At 39.5% G+C, this 16,682-nt stretch overlaps 1 protein-coding gene across 1 annotated transcript; it reads right to left on the bottom strand.

Moving 5' to 3' along the window:
• Positions 1–773: 773 nt before the first annotated feature.
• SLC25A46 (solute carrier family 25 member 46) lies at positions 774–13,982 on the bottom strand. Its single transcript, XM_064405036.1, has 8 exons — positions 13,560–13,982; positions 11,764–11,806; positions 10,467–10,524; positions 9,890–9,967; positions 9,102–9,202; positions 6,436–6,492; positions 5,935–5,992; positions 774–2,892 (listed from the first exon to the last, which is right to left on the bottom strand). The coding sequence occupies exons 1-8, from the start codon at positions 13,810–13,812 to the stop codon at positions 2,314–2,316; spliced, it is 1,227 nt and encodes a 408-aa protein (XP_064261106.1). The 5' UTR covers positions 13,813–13,982; the 3' UTR covers positions 774–2,313.
• Between the last annotated feature and the right edge of the window lie 2,700 nt (positions 13,983–16,682).

Below are 16,682 nucleotides of genomic sequence, written 5' to 3' on the forward strand. Positions count from 1 at the left end.
ATGGGCAAAACCGTAGCAACTCCAGACAAAATGCATTAAGTGTTTTGGAAGATAAAAAAGTATACATGAAAAATCTAAACATGTTCTTTCTAACTGGAAAGAGGACCAAAAAAGTATAGCCCTAAGCAAAAGGTTTTTTTCACCACAGAACAGCTGCTCTACACTGACAGCATTATTTCTCACCCTGCTTACAGACCTGAGAACCTAGACTACAACTACAAAACTGTCAGCAATGAAACCAAGTCTTTGACACAATAAAATATTATAGCAGTATCTAGTGTCACTCTTGAGAACTCACCTTCCCTCTTGAAGGTCCTCTATTTCACAAGGGAAAAAGCCCTAGAATTTTATGCCTAGAAAAACAGAAGTGGCCAATTTTACAGATATATCTGGAAGTGCTGGACTGCAAGATGCACTTAGTTATAGCTTCAAGGCAATTGTGATAAAATTGTTGGCTACAGCTGAATTTAACACATTTGAAAAGGTGAGTTTCATGTATTAAAAACTTGAGTGTACAAGTCAATGCTGGCCTTGCTTAGAGCAGGAATTTGAACTGCATGACCTGCTGAGGTCCTTTCCAGTCCGGATGATTCTCTGGCACAGCCACCTTAATACTCATAGAAATTTTTCAAGAAACCAACCCAGGAACTGAGTATTTTACCTAAGCTTTTTTATGTAGTTGAATTAATCATGTTCTTGCACTTATGAAAGTTGAGGAACTTGAAAATGCCACTCCGAAATCTATACAGTAAAACAGAACACACAAAACAGAATTCCTTTACATGCCTCTTTGGTGAATGATTTTATAATACTTGCAGTGAATTCTCATTTTATTTCATACACTATACACCAGAATTGCAATCAACAGTACTTCAAAAGAATCCAGTTTCCAAGTTCACCATACTCTCCATTTCAACACTTAGGCATTTAAAATACATGAAAGTTAGATTAATAATAAAGTAGACCTGATATGAAGTCAGAACTTACAAAGAGCAACATCTTTGCATTATTTTACCATGACTGCTTTCCATAAGTGGCAACTACACAATGATTAATGATTAAAATGCAGATCAGTTTACAGCATTCACAAAAACAGACTTGCCACATGAATGTGAAAAAGCAGCGGCCTCTCACAATTTAAAAGTGACTTTCCACATGCTTGTTTTATTTGCAAAAACCATCTCCCAGCCCCCATATTTACTGAAGAAACCAAGGATTAGGTTATTTAAAATGATTAAAAATCATTTTCAGGCTGAGTCTGAAGGGGGAGAGGGCAAAAATTATTTATTTCAATGGTTCCCTTGCACATAAACAGACTTAGCTCTGCTCCACAAAATATTTAAACTAGCAGAGATTTTAAATTACAGACATCAGTGCTAAATAGTTAAGAAGACAATTTTATACACACTCCTCCAATCTAACAAAATAAAAACTCTAAGAACAGCCAATTGTTTTCTTAGGCTTTCTGTACACTTTGAACACCACTACTACAACTACATAGACTTGTATGATTATTACACTCTCATATGGATCATTAGAGTAAAACTAAACCCTAAAGTTGTCAGTGGAAAGTCAACTAAAAATGGCACTTACACATGCACACATCAATTTCTATTTTGCTTTATTCACACAGTTATTGTAAGCCCTGCAAACAAACTGCAAGACAGCCAAATTTGCATTCTGTGCAGCTTTGACCCACACCCATTTTTCGTTGTTTTTATACAAAGCAAGAGATTCTCATTTGTCATCTTCTGCCACACTGCAGCAAAATAAGTCTTCTATATACCTACAAATGATAACATTTAAGTCTACTTAAGTCACTTTTACAGTTTCTATTTTACTTGCAGTTCCATTAACAGTGAAGTTGGAAACATTTTTAAAAGACCAGCAAAGCCACCAGTCCCCTAACTGCAAGTTCTTATAACTTAAGAAAATAAATTCCTTTCAACTGCTTAACAGTCTATCTTAAATATCAGATGTGATGCTTATAAAGCAGATACTAACAATTCATATTCATTCCTTATGTCAGTGAACTGGTAAGAGGAAAAGTAAATCCTCAATGCAATCACATTTGAAATCTGATCCCCTTTGTATGACTGCATATGACATATTCAATTTGTGTCTGTAATTTTTAAACAGTCCTTTTTTAATTACACTTCGGAAACTATATCCCCATTTTTAAAACAAGTTGTTCTACAGTGTAAGGAGAATCCACAGAGTGGACTCCCCAAAGTTCATTTTCTAAGCCATTTGAACAATAACTAGGTTAGCAAGTCAATCATGTCCAATGTGCTAATTCCAGACCTGGACAGATTAAGAAACATTTTGAAGCAGTGTTGAGTAAATAATTTTGGTAAGCTGTAAAACTGCCACATGCAAGGTATACTGGACTATAACAGCTCCAAATCCTTTATAAAAACCTTGCATTCCTTCTTCCCGTTTTATAGTATTTATGCAGTCTTTCATTCCCTCATACTGAGTATTGATTGGAAGCACTTCATAGCCAAGGTCTGTATTGTCAATTATTGTGCGTGTCCCTTGAATATGAAGGCGGTGCAAAACTGTTTCCAGTGGGTAAAGCATGACATCAGCACAAAGGCTAGCAGCAAAGCTAGCAATAAGTTCTGGAAAATACGCATCCAGCATGCTCTGCACAGAAGTGGAACTCTCAGTTGGAAGGTTGTGGGAATTATCCCTTTTCAAAACAAACAAGACAAGCTTCTGTACGATGGAACTGATGATGTAGTGAAGAACCCCGTGCAGAGCAGTGGGAAAAGTCAGGACCATCAGAGGAAGGAGACGCTTGCTATGGGGTACTCCCAAGCCTACAACTCTGCCAATTCCTTCTTTCACGCAGTCCAGAATGCCAGGATTGTCTCGAATTATTTCACTCTACAAGCACAAACAAAGAGTTAAAACTCATGCTGAGCACTTCAAAAACATCCTGACATCCACTTGGACATCTCACTGCTGAACTTTTTAAAAGAGTTAAACACTTGCATGCTATTATGTCTACACAGCTGTACAAATGAAAGTCCCTTGTTATAACACTCTTCATTCAATTAAACATTCAATTAAGCCTGTTTTTAAAGAACGAACCCATCTTAAAGAGGTGAGTTTTTTAGTGTATACTGCAGTTATCTGTGTTTCTACCAAAGAAATGCAACTTTCAGCCTACTGCTGAAAGTATCAGAATGCAAAACAGTCATGAACTTCTAATGTCTACATCTGGAGCAAAATGCCAGGAAGTACTTATTTAATCCAAAATTCCTTTACTTTAAAGACTGTTGACTACAACCTTTGAACTTGAATCTACATAGTAAAGATTTCCGTAACTACTGTTGAAAGCTCATTTTTTACATGAATTTAATAGGTTCAGTTTTGAGTGTTTTCATGGCATTATATGCATTTAAAGTAGTAATCTTTACCCATGCTGTCTCTTAGTGAAGAGATAATTATTCTACTCATGTGCTGAAAATAAAAATCCTATAATTATTTACTGTGTTACAATCCACCTGTCAGGGTAGGATTAAGTTAAAAATATTATTTCCCTACTAATAGTTATACTCCAGGGTTTTATTGTGTGGCTTACACTCAAAATTCAAGATTTCAGTGTTCTCCTAAATGTCCAGTGTGGTCCATGGCCTGACCTCACACCAGAATAAACCACCAGAATATTCCTTAGTATTTTGAAGAAATATTAAACAGCCTGCAGAGCCTTGATGGTCTTTTCTGTGTGGGCAAGAAACTAGTTTAAATGCCTGAGAACATAATGTTGTTGCAGACTTTAAGTACAAGTTAAGCAGCACAACCCCTACTGACTCTTTTTCTGTCCCACATCACTACAGTCACTGCACTTCAAAACCACTCCTGCTTTGGCCTAACGCGCCACCAAGAGGTTTGAGATGCTAATGACGAACAAATGTAACAGCTACAAATTTCCACCATTTACAGCTCTTTTGATGAAATGTATTTACTTGGACAAGTGTCAAACAGATATTGTTAAACAGAATGGTTTATCAGAATTAAGACAGTCAAAGTCAATATAAATCTGCTAGTAGGAAATTCAACAGTCTTCAGCTTTTCTGGTTTGTCATTGATCATTGTCTTCTTGCAGCACAGGAATGTAATGCAAACCTGACAAGCCAAGTTGCTCCGCTGCACTGACTGATACAATATAAAAATCTTCACAAATGCTATTATTACTTCTGCTGTGTTTCTAATAAGCTTATGATAATGTTTCCAGGAAACTCAAGAACACATTTTCTACATCATATACACATACACACACAGACAGACACACATTTGTTCCCTAAAATACTTGCACACAGCTGAAGCTACTAATCTTAAAATCCTCAGATCTCAGTGGAATTTTCATAGCCAATCCATTATAGAGAAGATCACCTACTTAAAAGGCCAAGAAAGATGTTTCTTTGGGTTTTTTTAATTGTTTTCCTATTAAGTTGCTTTCTAGTGAAGAAACTTTATACTTGCAAATGGAAGACAGGCTCTAAATCATGTTCTCTTTTATTGGCAAAAAATTTACCTGAGCCCAACAACACAGGTAATGCAACATCCTTTCAGACAAAAATATAAGCAGTAAGATATAACATTCCCTTCTGTGGCCTGCAGTGAACTCCAGAAACATTGACAGTGTTCCACGTCGGTTTCTAGTTCCAAAATTATGGCATGCTCAGGGTAGAGCCATTCCCCAGCGATTAAGAATTTGAGTTCCAGCCAGGTTCCCATTATGACACTAAGTCTCCCGAATATTCCCCAAACCAGAGATCCCATGAGGAAAGAAGGTTTCTGAAATACAGAGTATCTTCAGAGGAAGTGAGTTTGTTGTTGGGAGTCTGTCTATAACTCTCCCTGCACATATGCTTAATCTCACCTGTCCTGTTAATCCATAATGCAGCCAGATCAGACAGAACAGCTCTCCTACTACCTTCTGGCTCATTTCAGCTTGGATCGTCCGCCCACACCAGCCCTGTCCATGCCTCTAAAGTACATGCTGAAACTAAGAAACTGCAGAAGTCAGTCTTCTCCCCAGAAAAAGCACCATTTTGGACACATATACTACCAGCAACGTAGTCCTGACAGTATATACAACTTGCCCACGCTATGAATGAAAATTATTATTTTAAGGACTCAGTGACACAAGAGTGACTATCCTGCACCCTCCATATGAGAGCTCACTCTATAGAAAGAGTTCCATTAGCTGCACAGAGACTCTGTCACATCATCTAAGAGCAAGTCATTATACAGAGAGGGATGGGAGAATTATCCTGGACCATTTCTGCACAGCTAACCCTTGTCTTTCTCCAGAAAGAGATGCAACACCTAGACAGGCAGTCTGCAACACAGTGCTGTGGGCTACTCTGCAGTTACAAGACAAGCTAAAACGTATTCTAAGTGACAGGTCCAGATTTTAATTTTTGTGGCTAAGGAAGAATTAGATGAAGATTAAAAGTAAAAAGCTGATTGAATGAAAACAGACCTGAGGGGGTAGGGTTAAGTATTTCATTAAAAATCCCCATTGAACTACTGGAAAAAACTTTAAGAGTTCTTGTAGGGGACAGATGTCACTGTAACAACACGCCTAGTAAGGCAAAGTTTAAAAATCTTACATGAGAAAAACTTCTTTATGTTTTATCTGCTGGAACACATAGATATAGCATGTCCCTATTTCATATACAATATATTCCAACTATCTACATTAAATGTCCTTTGTAATTCTAGATTTAGAGTTAAGATAGTGCATTGATATACCCTACATAGGTAACACCCATTTCAGCTAAGTCACACAGCCTCAAGCAAAACAAATGCAACTACTGCAACATAAACCTGAATTCAAAGATTCATCTCTCCACAAAATCTAATCTATAAAGAGTAACGGTATCTTTTTAAATGTTCCATCTATATTTAAGTTACCTGTACAGTTTCAATCAGGCTTGCAGAATAAAAAGGCATTGCTATCACATGTGTTAACCTGTAGAAATTAACAATGTAAGGATTAACATAATGACATACTAGAATTTCAGCCAAACAAGCACCTTTAAGTTGATAAAGCTATCTACCAAATTATCCCTGAGAGAAAATTAACAAAGTATAACTCAATTACTAAAATTGTATGTCAACATGTTGAGATAAGCCTCAGTCAAAAGTTTAGTTAGATTCTATTTCCATGTGACCAGACTGATTAAGGTCTACAATAGTCTAATCTTTTAACTTAGTTGAGTTCCATAGACACAGAGATCTAGTATGAGAAAACCTGTGAAAGTGGTGTATGTAATCAAGATTGTTAAAAAAATCAGCATTTGAAAAGTACTGTTAGCATCTTGTCAAGAAAACGTAGCAGCAGTCTAAACTTATGTCCATTTGGTAGTTTTATTATGTTTAGATAGTAAGACACAAGACACATGCTATACTTACCCTTTGAGTAAAAGGTGTCCACCTATCTGCTTGAGATTCCATTTATGTGAAAGCTCTCTAAAAAGAGAAGTATTTACCACAACATGAATAATCATCCACACGTAATTCTCAAGCAATTCTTCCATAAGTGTCAACAATCTGTTGTCAGTCTTCATACTGGTGTTCTACTATTCATGTTGAAGTATTTCCCATATTGGAAAGACACAGCAAAACATTTAGTAAATCATGCTTAAGTTCAAGTAGTTTTTCAGGTCTGTCAGATAGTCTATCAAAAAAAGGTTTCAGTTCTTAATTGCTAAGATGTTTGCAGCTCTCACAGCAACTGACTATAAGCAGTTCTGCATTTATTTAGCAACCTTATGTATAAGTGCTTGAAGCAATTTTCAGGGAACAATGGAGTACTTTAAAATCTTCCTACTTTTCCTTTATCACGAAATCATTTTTATTTCATTTTCGTTTGGTTGCGCTCTTCTGTTCTTTAGGTTATGTCTAGCCTGTTGTTATTTCTTTCCAGAAAATATAAATCATATTCAGGTACAGTTAGATAAGAACTTGATTAAAAGTACAAGAGGTCAGGCTAGGAGTTGCACAGTAATTCCGTATAGACATAACTGAAGTTTTTTGTCCTATGAACAGTCCTTAGCATATTATGATAAAAAAGAAGAAAACCATGTGTTTAACACAGAAGTGACATCAAAAATACTTCCTTGAAGTAGTATTTCTAGTTACACACTTCAAAATACAAACAACAAATGTTTACAGTCCACTTGACAGAAAATGTAAACCCACCTAGCTGAAGATACCATTCAAATGCCACATGTACTGACAGTGCACATGGTCAATACTCTAGCTATGAGGTATAGAGACTTGTCTGAAGTGCTGGGCACACTAGACTTCAATAACAAGCATTTTTAATAACAAGCTACAATGTTTTCAGCTTCAAGTGTTGTCCAGGAATCACAATCAGACACGGACTGTGGTTAATCCTAATCCAAGAAAGGCAAGATTTTACTCTTTCTGAAGAATTGTGTGTTGCTACTAGCTATCACATTTTAAATACATAGGTCAATCACTCAACAGGAACAGAAGATCATTTTTACCATTATATATTTCAGACACTTGGATCACATCCAGTTACCCATAATATTTAAATGATGTAGAAAATTAAAACAGCCAAACTAATGTGTGAAAGCCTAATCTGTCAATCCACGTGGCATAACTGTCCCTGCAAGAACAATTACATAATAAGTTTGCCTAGCACGAAATGTTCACACCCATGTCTGGGCTCCTCTCCTAAAACAGGGCTATTCTTTCATGTAACTATAACATAGAAATAGAATTGACACTTCACCTCTCTGTGTTCTTTGGACCCTGATAATGCAGTTAAATAACCTTTTAAATCAGGTTTGCTAACACTGCTGCTACAAGCAACATCCTTCTCATTCCTGTGGCCACCCAAACATGCAAGCCACCATTAAGAAGGAAGAGAGAGTATTCAGTAGAAAACACATTGTGTTTCCACAAAGATGGGAGTAGCACAGAGGAAGGAATGAGCTGGTTCCAGCAGATTTGATTATTTTGGTTCCAGCAGTTTGATTCTTTTGGCAGCAGCACCAGCTTACTTTCCAAACTGCTGAACTGGTTCACAAGTAGAAAGCTCACACTGCGAGAATTCAGAACTATGAAGATATAAACACTATATCACATCTCATGAACCCAAGCATACCCTAGAGCTGTATCTAAAACACACTTGGAGGAAAGCACAAGCCTAGAAATTTCAATTACCTATGAAACAGAGCTGACCAAAACCCTTGTACACACTCTATACAATTTAAATATGAAACACTTTTGCTAATGCTTTTGAACTTGCCAATGCCTATTTTTATTAGTATGGATACATGAATCATAACATATTTGATTCATCCTAACCGTATTTCTTCTTTTCAAACCCAGGGTAATTTCCATGTCCCTGATTATTTTTAGTAAAAAATTACTAAACTTCTGCAGCAGAAGACTGACGCAGTGATGTAGAATGATGAATATCTCTTTAAATGAAGTCAGTAATTTTTAGTTGTGATGTCTTTTTTTCTGAGAATACTGAAAAAGGTACATATAGCTGTTGGTCAAGGAAGGCAGAAGACAAAGCTTTTGTACATATTTGTCCAGTTACAAGGACACCCATTTACCATGTCTTCTCATTCACTAATGCAGGCCATTCTGTTCTCCCTCCTCCACTGCAAGGACAGTGCAAATATTCAGCAAAATGTCAGTGCTAGCTCATTAGCTGTGCAAGTTTTCTGTATTTAGATTAATAAGACCAGGAATTTTTACCTTAGGTATGGTATTTGCTATTATCACACAATAAAAACTTAAATAAAATAATAATTTTTTTTTTAATTACAGAGTTGAATACCAAAGACCAATTTGCTGCAGCATGTCTAAGCCAGAGAAGTAAGCAGACAAAAACAAGTCAAGTTCCTAGAAAGAGTCCCTCACTATTTATGGATTATAAGGTCTTCTTTTCCAAGACAACCACACTGTTTGGAAACACCTGTTAATGTCTGGTTGTTCTCATGAAGCAGTATTTTTCAAACAGCCTTATTAACATTTTGAAAATAAGTCAACAACTTATTGATTTGCTAGAAATGGTAAAAAAAAAAAAATACCTTGGCAAAGGTGTAAATTCACTGATGATGCCTTCTGTTCCCAGGGTTATGCCCTGAACAATGAAAGTGCTGCCCATTCCTTTCCATAGAGCTCTTGGACCCTGTGTGTTGAAATATCCAACATAAAAATATTTTCAATTTATTAGTAAAAAATGTCAGTAAATTCAGACCACACAGGGCCACAATTCTATTGTTCAACTTTGTCATCAAACTTGGGTAACAACTCATTTTTTTAATCTATGAAGAAGTTTTTCTTTTTCAATAATTTCAAAGACATGACAATAATTTTGGAGGCATGTCTCCCACTGTTTATACTCTGTATTATAAACTTAATAACATTTTTTATGGACAAAATGAGCTTGAGATGTCAAAAGTACACCCATAAGTTTTTCAGAATTAAGAATTTCTTCCTGCCTTCTGATCTGAGTTTTAGGATTGCCATTCCCCTGCAAAATTGGAAATATATTCAATACTACCTTTGGAAGGAGTCACTTCAACAATAACGTTACCCACATAATGATTAATGATCTTTTAGAAACCTAATGAAAAAAAAAATTCAAGGACTGTTTGTTTCCTAACATCCATAAATCCTTCCCCACTAAGCACTGTACTGCTGAAAAAAATAATGATTTACTTGATCTTCTTGACACATTTCTGTAACCATAAGAATAACAAACCCTGAGAACAACCATACTTTCCAGCACCACCTACATAAACAGAGATTTCAATATACACGCATGCTGTAGGAACTCTCAGTGCTCACATACAGCCTGACACCAAATACTAACCTGTGTCTTATTGATGCAGTACATGATATTGACAATAGTAAACGGTGTGAGATGATAATTCCGTGCATGATAGTTAACCTGTTAAAATATAAATAATGGCAGTCTTAGAAACACAAATGCAGATGATACAACTCTGAAGGATAAAGGTGTTTCAAATATAAAAATTTTTATCTCTGTAAAGATCAGCTAAAAATATGAGTAAGTTCTCACTAAAATTTAGGGAAATGGTCAGGCCTTTTAAGTATTCATATGCGAAAGTTTAAACAATAAACCATACATAAATCAGAACCTATTAAACAAAACAGGGATGCTTGTAAATGGGGATCTGAAAGTTGCCCTGCAGACCCCAAAACACTCACTTGCTGTAATTTGCTTTCCAATGCCAAAACAAAAATGAGCAAGATTTTTCAAAATAAGCTAAACTGCAAAATAGAAAACATGTATTTTACAAGTAAAAACTTGTTAATGTAGCATAGGCTCCCTAAAAATTACAAAGCTTCCTATAATACATACTTTCATACAGAGATATGACAGTACACAGGAGCTTTGATTAGAATAGGTAATATATAAAACATACCTGACATTGACGACGTAGAACAATGCAAGGATGTGCCAACACATTTTCTGTAAATAGACTTTAAAGGAAAATTGCATTTAATGCATGAGAAGCCACTAAAATTCCTTAGAAAAGGCTTGTTCATTGTCTCTAACAACAGCAGATCAGTATTTGGAAAAGCAATATATATTTTTAGTGAACTAACAAGGCATGTTTTTGATGGCTACCCAACAGCCTCTCAAGGGACAAGTTACATGAAATCTGACATATACATTCACTACAAAAAAGCCCCATATATATGTAGTATGCACATATTTTTATAAGCAAAAAACCATACAAAATTTCTTAATCTCATCCTCTCCAAAGTATCATGATACAAAACAAACCACAACCACAATTATGAGAGGATTAGTTCCCAGTTTTGTGCTAATTCTGCATAGTGTATTATTAATCAAGACTCTCCCTACGAGGGCCAGAGAAGGACTGGTACTAGTAGATGATACCTTTTCACCAAAAACAGTACTGACCCAAAACAAATCTCCTACCACGGCCAGAAGTCATATTTCAATCAAAACTTCACAGGAAAGTTCTCACCTCCAAAGCAGAATTCCTGGTTGCAGCCATTCAGAGAAAATATTAATTTCATCTCAAAGTGCCTGAGTGATCAGAGTACTTACCTGTACATTGTTCAAACCTGGAACATGGATTAGAAAAGTAGAACATCCAGGGTTTTTACAAACACAAGCCACAGAATCATCTGTGGTAGATTTCTCAACTTCCAATACACAAGTGGCATAGAAAAATACTGCAGTTATGTAACTATTGAGCTAGTTTGTAGTTTGCTACTACCAAAAGAGGTAAAACTTTCCCTGGACATCAGCATCTTAAAATTCAACACTTTGTCAAAAATACGATCAACAATCAGGATCACTATAAAAAAAATAAAATGGCCTTCAGACCACTTGGTTAGATGAACATTATGATCCGAGGGTACTTTGGTAATACACTTGAAGACATTTTCACTTTCTTAGGAAATATTTGTATTGCCTAGAAATATTAATAAAAGTTGCAAATGTTGAAGAAGTTTTCTGGTGTTACTTTCAGATTGCTTGCACAGGGTACACACATCATGGGCATTCCATATGAAAAACTCTTTCTTCCATTCACGTAAGTATTTTTTGTCAACAGTTAAAAGAAAACAGAAACCTAAATAGGGGTAGTAGGTTTCTAAATACATTTCAACAGCTTATTGGAATAAAAACACAATAAAGAAGCCTATGTAAGATTTATAAGTTGTGTTACTGAACACAACTCTTACCTTGCAAGGCCAATACCAAAGCCAGCAAATCTGTTCAACTGCTCTGAAAAAGAAAAAAACCAAAACAAATCCAGATTATATAGCAGTGATAATCACAAAATAGAGAAAATGCCATGCACAGGATCTGAAAAACTAATTTTATTCTGTACTAGCATTAGAAAATTACAAGCACTAAACCACAATATTTATGGCAGTTGAGCAACTGGAGATATAAAAAAATTATTCCCCCAGGAATATTTGCACTTTGGACTGCATTTGAGTTTGTACATATTCTTATATATAAAATTATGCTTTTCTTACAGGGAAAAAAAAGAACAGAGAAAATGAACAGTAAAAAAGAGAGCATTTTAATATCTTAAAAAAAACCCAACTCAAACCAACTGCTTAGCATGCATGAGTTTACAGTAATTCTGAAACATAAATTTAGATAATTGAGGTGAAAATAATGTTGAAACAGTAAGAAGGTAAAATTCTGGGTGAAGTTACAAAAAGCCATGGATAAAGCAAATTTTCAAGCCAGTTGTTTATCTCCAGTCCTTTGTAAAAGTCTACTTACTGGAGAATTATAAAAGTAATTTTCTCTGTTGCTTGCAACCAGACAGACACTTGCACATTGGGAATAATCAGATGGGATTTTAAGACGAGCATCAGAACAGTAAAGGCATTTTAAAGATAATGCTCAGCCCTACAGTTTTCAGAGTGCAAGCAGTCTGAAGGCATGGATAAAGTCAGTAACTTCAGTGGGACTCCACACATATGTGGCAGCCCTACTAAAAATGGTAAGATACCATTTGCAGCTGCTGGATTCAGTGATTACAGCAACTCCTTATCCCTGCTCCAAAGTGCAGAACGAACACACCTTCCACATGTAGATAGTGGGAAAAAATGTAGTGTTCAGCTATGCAAGGATACTTAAACAGTGCTTCAACCAGTGCATGCATGGCTGGAGCCTAGCTAAAGGCTGTACTCTTTGTAAGACCTGAATAAAAACACTGCACAACAGGTCACAAAAAAAGACCTGCCTACTAACATAATTTGATTTCAGGAAAATTACTATTTCATAAACCTTTTGATACTCGTGTGTCTATAACCTGCTCCTTTTATTTACAGAAAACAACATACAGCACCCTAGATAATGCAAGTTCTCCTTAATTCACCTCAATTTCATGAAGATCTAAAATAATTTTATTTATGGAGGCTTATACTCAGTTTCCCAGCAATTACTGAAAAAGCCTTGTGCTCAATTGCCTCCTTAAATCCTACCAGTCTGAAAGAAAAGAAATTCCCTCGCTATCACGCGGAGGTTCACGTCAGCAGCTCATGTTTTAAACCCGAGAGAAGCCAAGCAGTCTGTAACACCATCACAATAACGCAGCACTGTAAGAACCAAAAGCACTTCCTGCCTTTAAAGAGGGCGGAGTGTTTCTGCAGGACATTGTTTACATGGGCAATGAGGAGCAAGCTGCCCGCACAATGCTTAACGAGAAGCTGCGGACACATTCTGGCACTCTCAAATCATTTTGCATGGAGCTGCACAGTGCTGGAGCGCAACAGGCAGCGACGGACCACTCCGTGTTCTCCTGAAGGACTTTATTCCCCGGCGCTTCAGCAGCGCCGGTGAAAAGGAGGGCCGGGCGGCGATCGGCTTGGCCACGGCACAGCTCAGGGCCGCCGCCCGCCCTTGCCCGGCCCGGCGGGTCACCGCTCGCGGGAGTGGAAGCCGGGGGTCAGCGGGACCGGGAGCGGCGAGAGGCGGCGGCCGCACCCGGGCCAGCGCAGGCCGGGCCCTCCCTTACCGGCGCCGGGGCCGCCCGCCGCGAGGCTGGCCTCCTCGTTGGAGCCGGCGCCGCCCAGAGGGGTCCCGGCCCCATACGGCGGCGTCTTCTCGCCCCAGTGCAGGTTGCGGCTGCCAGGGATGTCGGGCGGGCTGGTCACCCAGGAGCCCAGCTCCGAGCCGCCGCTGAAGGGCCTGGAGCCGGGACCCAGTTCGTCGCGGCCGATCCCGCGGTAGCCGAGGCCGTCGAAGCCTTCGGGGCGGCGCGGGTGCATGGCGGGGGTGGCTGAGGGAACCCGGCGGGGGTGGCTGAGGGAACCCGGCGGGGCCGAGGGGAGCGGGAGAGGGGCGGCAGGGGCCGCGCTCGGGCGCACCGGCGGCAGCGGACCCGGACCCGCCGCCCAGCCCTGCACTTCCGGCCACGGTGAGGCCGCGCGCGTGACCGCCGAGGGGCGGGGCTGGGCGCTGAGCCAATGGTAGCGCTCCGCTTGCCCGGCCCGGGGCGGGGCGTCCGGCGCGGGGCGGGGGCGCGAGGGCTCCCCCTGGCGGCGCGGCGGGCGCTCCGGCCCGCCCGGGTGTGTGGGCAGCCCGAGTGCCGGCCCCGCTCCCAGCCCTGTCCCGGCGGGCCGCCCCGTGGGGAATCCGTGAGAAAGAATGAGAGGTGGCCGGAGAAACGTAAGGTGGCCATGCGGATCTGAGACAGCACTTTCTGGGGAAAACCATCCTTCTTATCAACCTTGGAGATGAGCACAGCACAGACACAGCAAGCGCAGGGGTGAGGCCAAGAAGAAGGAGAGCATGGACTGTGGAGAGGAACACAGACCACCCAAGATCCCCAAAGCCCTCCGACCCATTTCCATAAATGGTCTGAAAGAACAGACTGCCCATGATAACTGATTGCACAGAAAGGGAGAAACACTTCAGGACGGGGAACTCAGGCCGTAGATAGTATCCCCCAAGCCCAAGCGGTGCCCACAGGATATCCCACTGGCTGGATGGATACAGCTGGATTGATTCTGACACCAGGACCGACATCCCTTCAGCTGGACCAATGCTAGATCCAGGAGTGGTGGTCTCTTCTTTTTCTCTCTTTCTCTCTTCTCATCTTTAGTTCATCTCTTCCTTTAGTTTTCCCTTTCACACTACTTCTTTATCTAACACCCATTGCCACGTGCTTATATAGTAGGTCAGGGACTAGAATACCAATTTCCATGCTGAGTGTGTAATTTATTAGTAAAACTTTCTGATTATTTGCAGACCCTTTGACTTCTGTTGTTCCTTTCAGCCAGGAGCATTTATGAATCTTCCTTCCCCTGAGGAGGGGGGAGCCACACCCTGTGGGTTTAGTGATCCCTCAGCTCAGAATCACAGAACCATTTAGGTTGAAAAGACTCCCGAGATCACTAAGTCCAATCTACGACCCTGTCAACCAGACCATGGCATGTCCAGTCTTTCCTTAAACACTTCCAGGGACAGTGATTCCACCACCTCTCAGGGCAGCCCATTTCAACATCTGGTCACCCTTTCTGTGATTTTTTTTTTTTCCTAACGTCTAGTTGAAACTTCTCCATAAACAACTTCCTCTCACCATGTCATTTGTTGCATGGGAAAGAAGGCTGACCTCTCGCTTGCTACAATCTCCTTCCAGGCAGCTCATCTTCTAAGAAGCTCAACAATGTCTCCCACAACTGGGTCTTAGTCTGACACACAGGTGTTCTCATTTTGTGCACTAGGTTAAGCCAGCATTAGTGCATTCAAGTTTAAGTATAGCATGAGCCATCCACAGCTTTGTGAGAAGAAATCTCATTAATGCATATGAATATCTCAAAGGCAGGTGCCAAAGGACGGTGCCAGACTCTTTGAAGCGATGCCCAGGGACAGGAAAAGGAGCAATTGCCATAAACTAAAACACAAGTTCAGCACATAAAGTTACAACATAGCTGGTTGTTACACAGTTTTAGTCTGGTTTGTTACACAGTTTTAGTCTTCCCAAAGTTGTGGAAAATCAGGCTAGTCAGGATTGCAAGAAGTCTTTAAAGGTCATCTAGACCAACTGCCCTGCGATAAGCAGGGACATCTTCAGTTTCAAGTAGGTGTTTAGGGCCATTTGCAAACTGAATTAATGTTCCCAGAGATACGGCTACAGACTCTCTGGGCAACCTTTTCCAGTGTTTTACCAGTCTTATAATACCCTCAGTCCTTCATCTGTGTCAACAGCACTACTCAGCATTGTGTCATCTCCAAGTTTGCTGAGGGTGCACTCAATCCCATGATGTCCATGTTACCGATAAAGATAGTGAACAGTACTGATAAGAAATTAAATATTAGCATTAATTAGAATTTCAGGTGTGGGGTCCATGCCTTCTACACAGTGTCCCCAGACCATTCCCTGGTGTTTGACTGTGCTCCCATAGCACAGAACCAACTTTCACATGATATAGCAGAAGTTTGGGCTTCCTTCTTTTCTTTGAAAGAAAACACAAAGAAAACAGTTCAGAGGTTTACTTTTGCAGTGAGAAGAAGTTGGCAACAGCCTAAGTGCACTGAGCAGCAATTACAGTAGGACACAGAACACAAAGCTTCTGTGATAATGATCTCTTAAATTTAATTCCCATTTTATTCCCATGATTTAATATAGAGCCAGGCATGCAGTTTCTGTGCTTAGTCTTGGAAGCATGAGCAGCTTCCAGGAGAGAAAACAAAATGAAGGTTGTCAATAGGAGAAACCAGTAGACCACAGTTCCTGAAAAAAAATGGGAGAAGGAGTGTTGTTCCAAAAAACCAGTGTTTTTCCATACTGGAATATGACATGACTGTTGGAATAGCAGGATCTTCTGCTTTTTCTGAAACAATATTCATTGACTAATATTGGGTTGTACTCAATGATCTTTAAGGTCTCTTCCAACCTAGTCATTCTGTGAATTCTGTGAATGCATGTGAGAGGGAGAATTGTTCAGGGTGAGGAAACTGTGTTCAAATTAAAATCTACATTTCTCTTGGAAAACAACGCTCGTAGCTACTGCTTTGTTAACCAGTCAGCAAAGGAGCAGAGTGCAAAGCTGCTGACTCAGATTTGATTTACACCACATCTTTGAGAGTAGCTGCCCTCTTGGTCTTATAATGGAATAGGGCAGCTGTATTCCAC

Source organism: Passer domesticus, chromosome Z, assembly GCF_036417665.1.
Source record: "Passer domesticus isolate bPasDom1 chromosome Z, bPasDom1.hap1, whole genome shotgun sequence".
NCBI lineage: Eukaryota > Metazoa > Chordata > Aves > Passeriformes > Passeridae > Passer > Passer domesticus.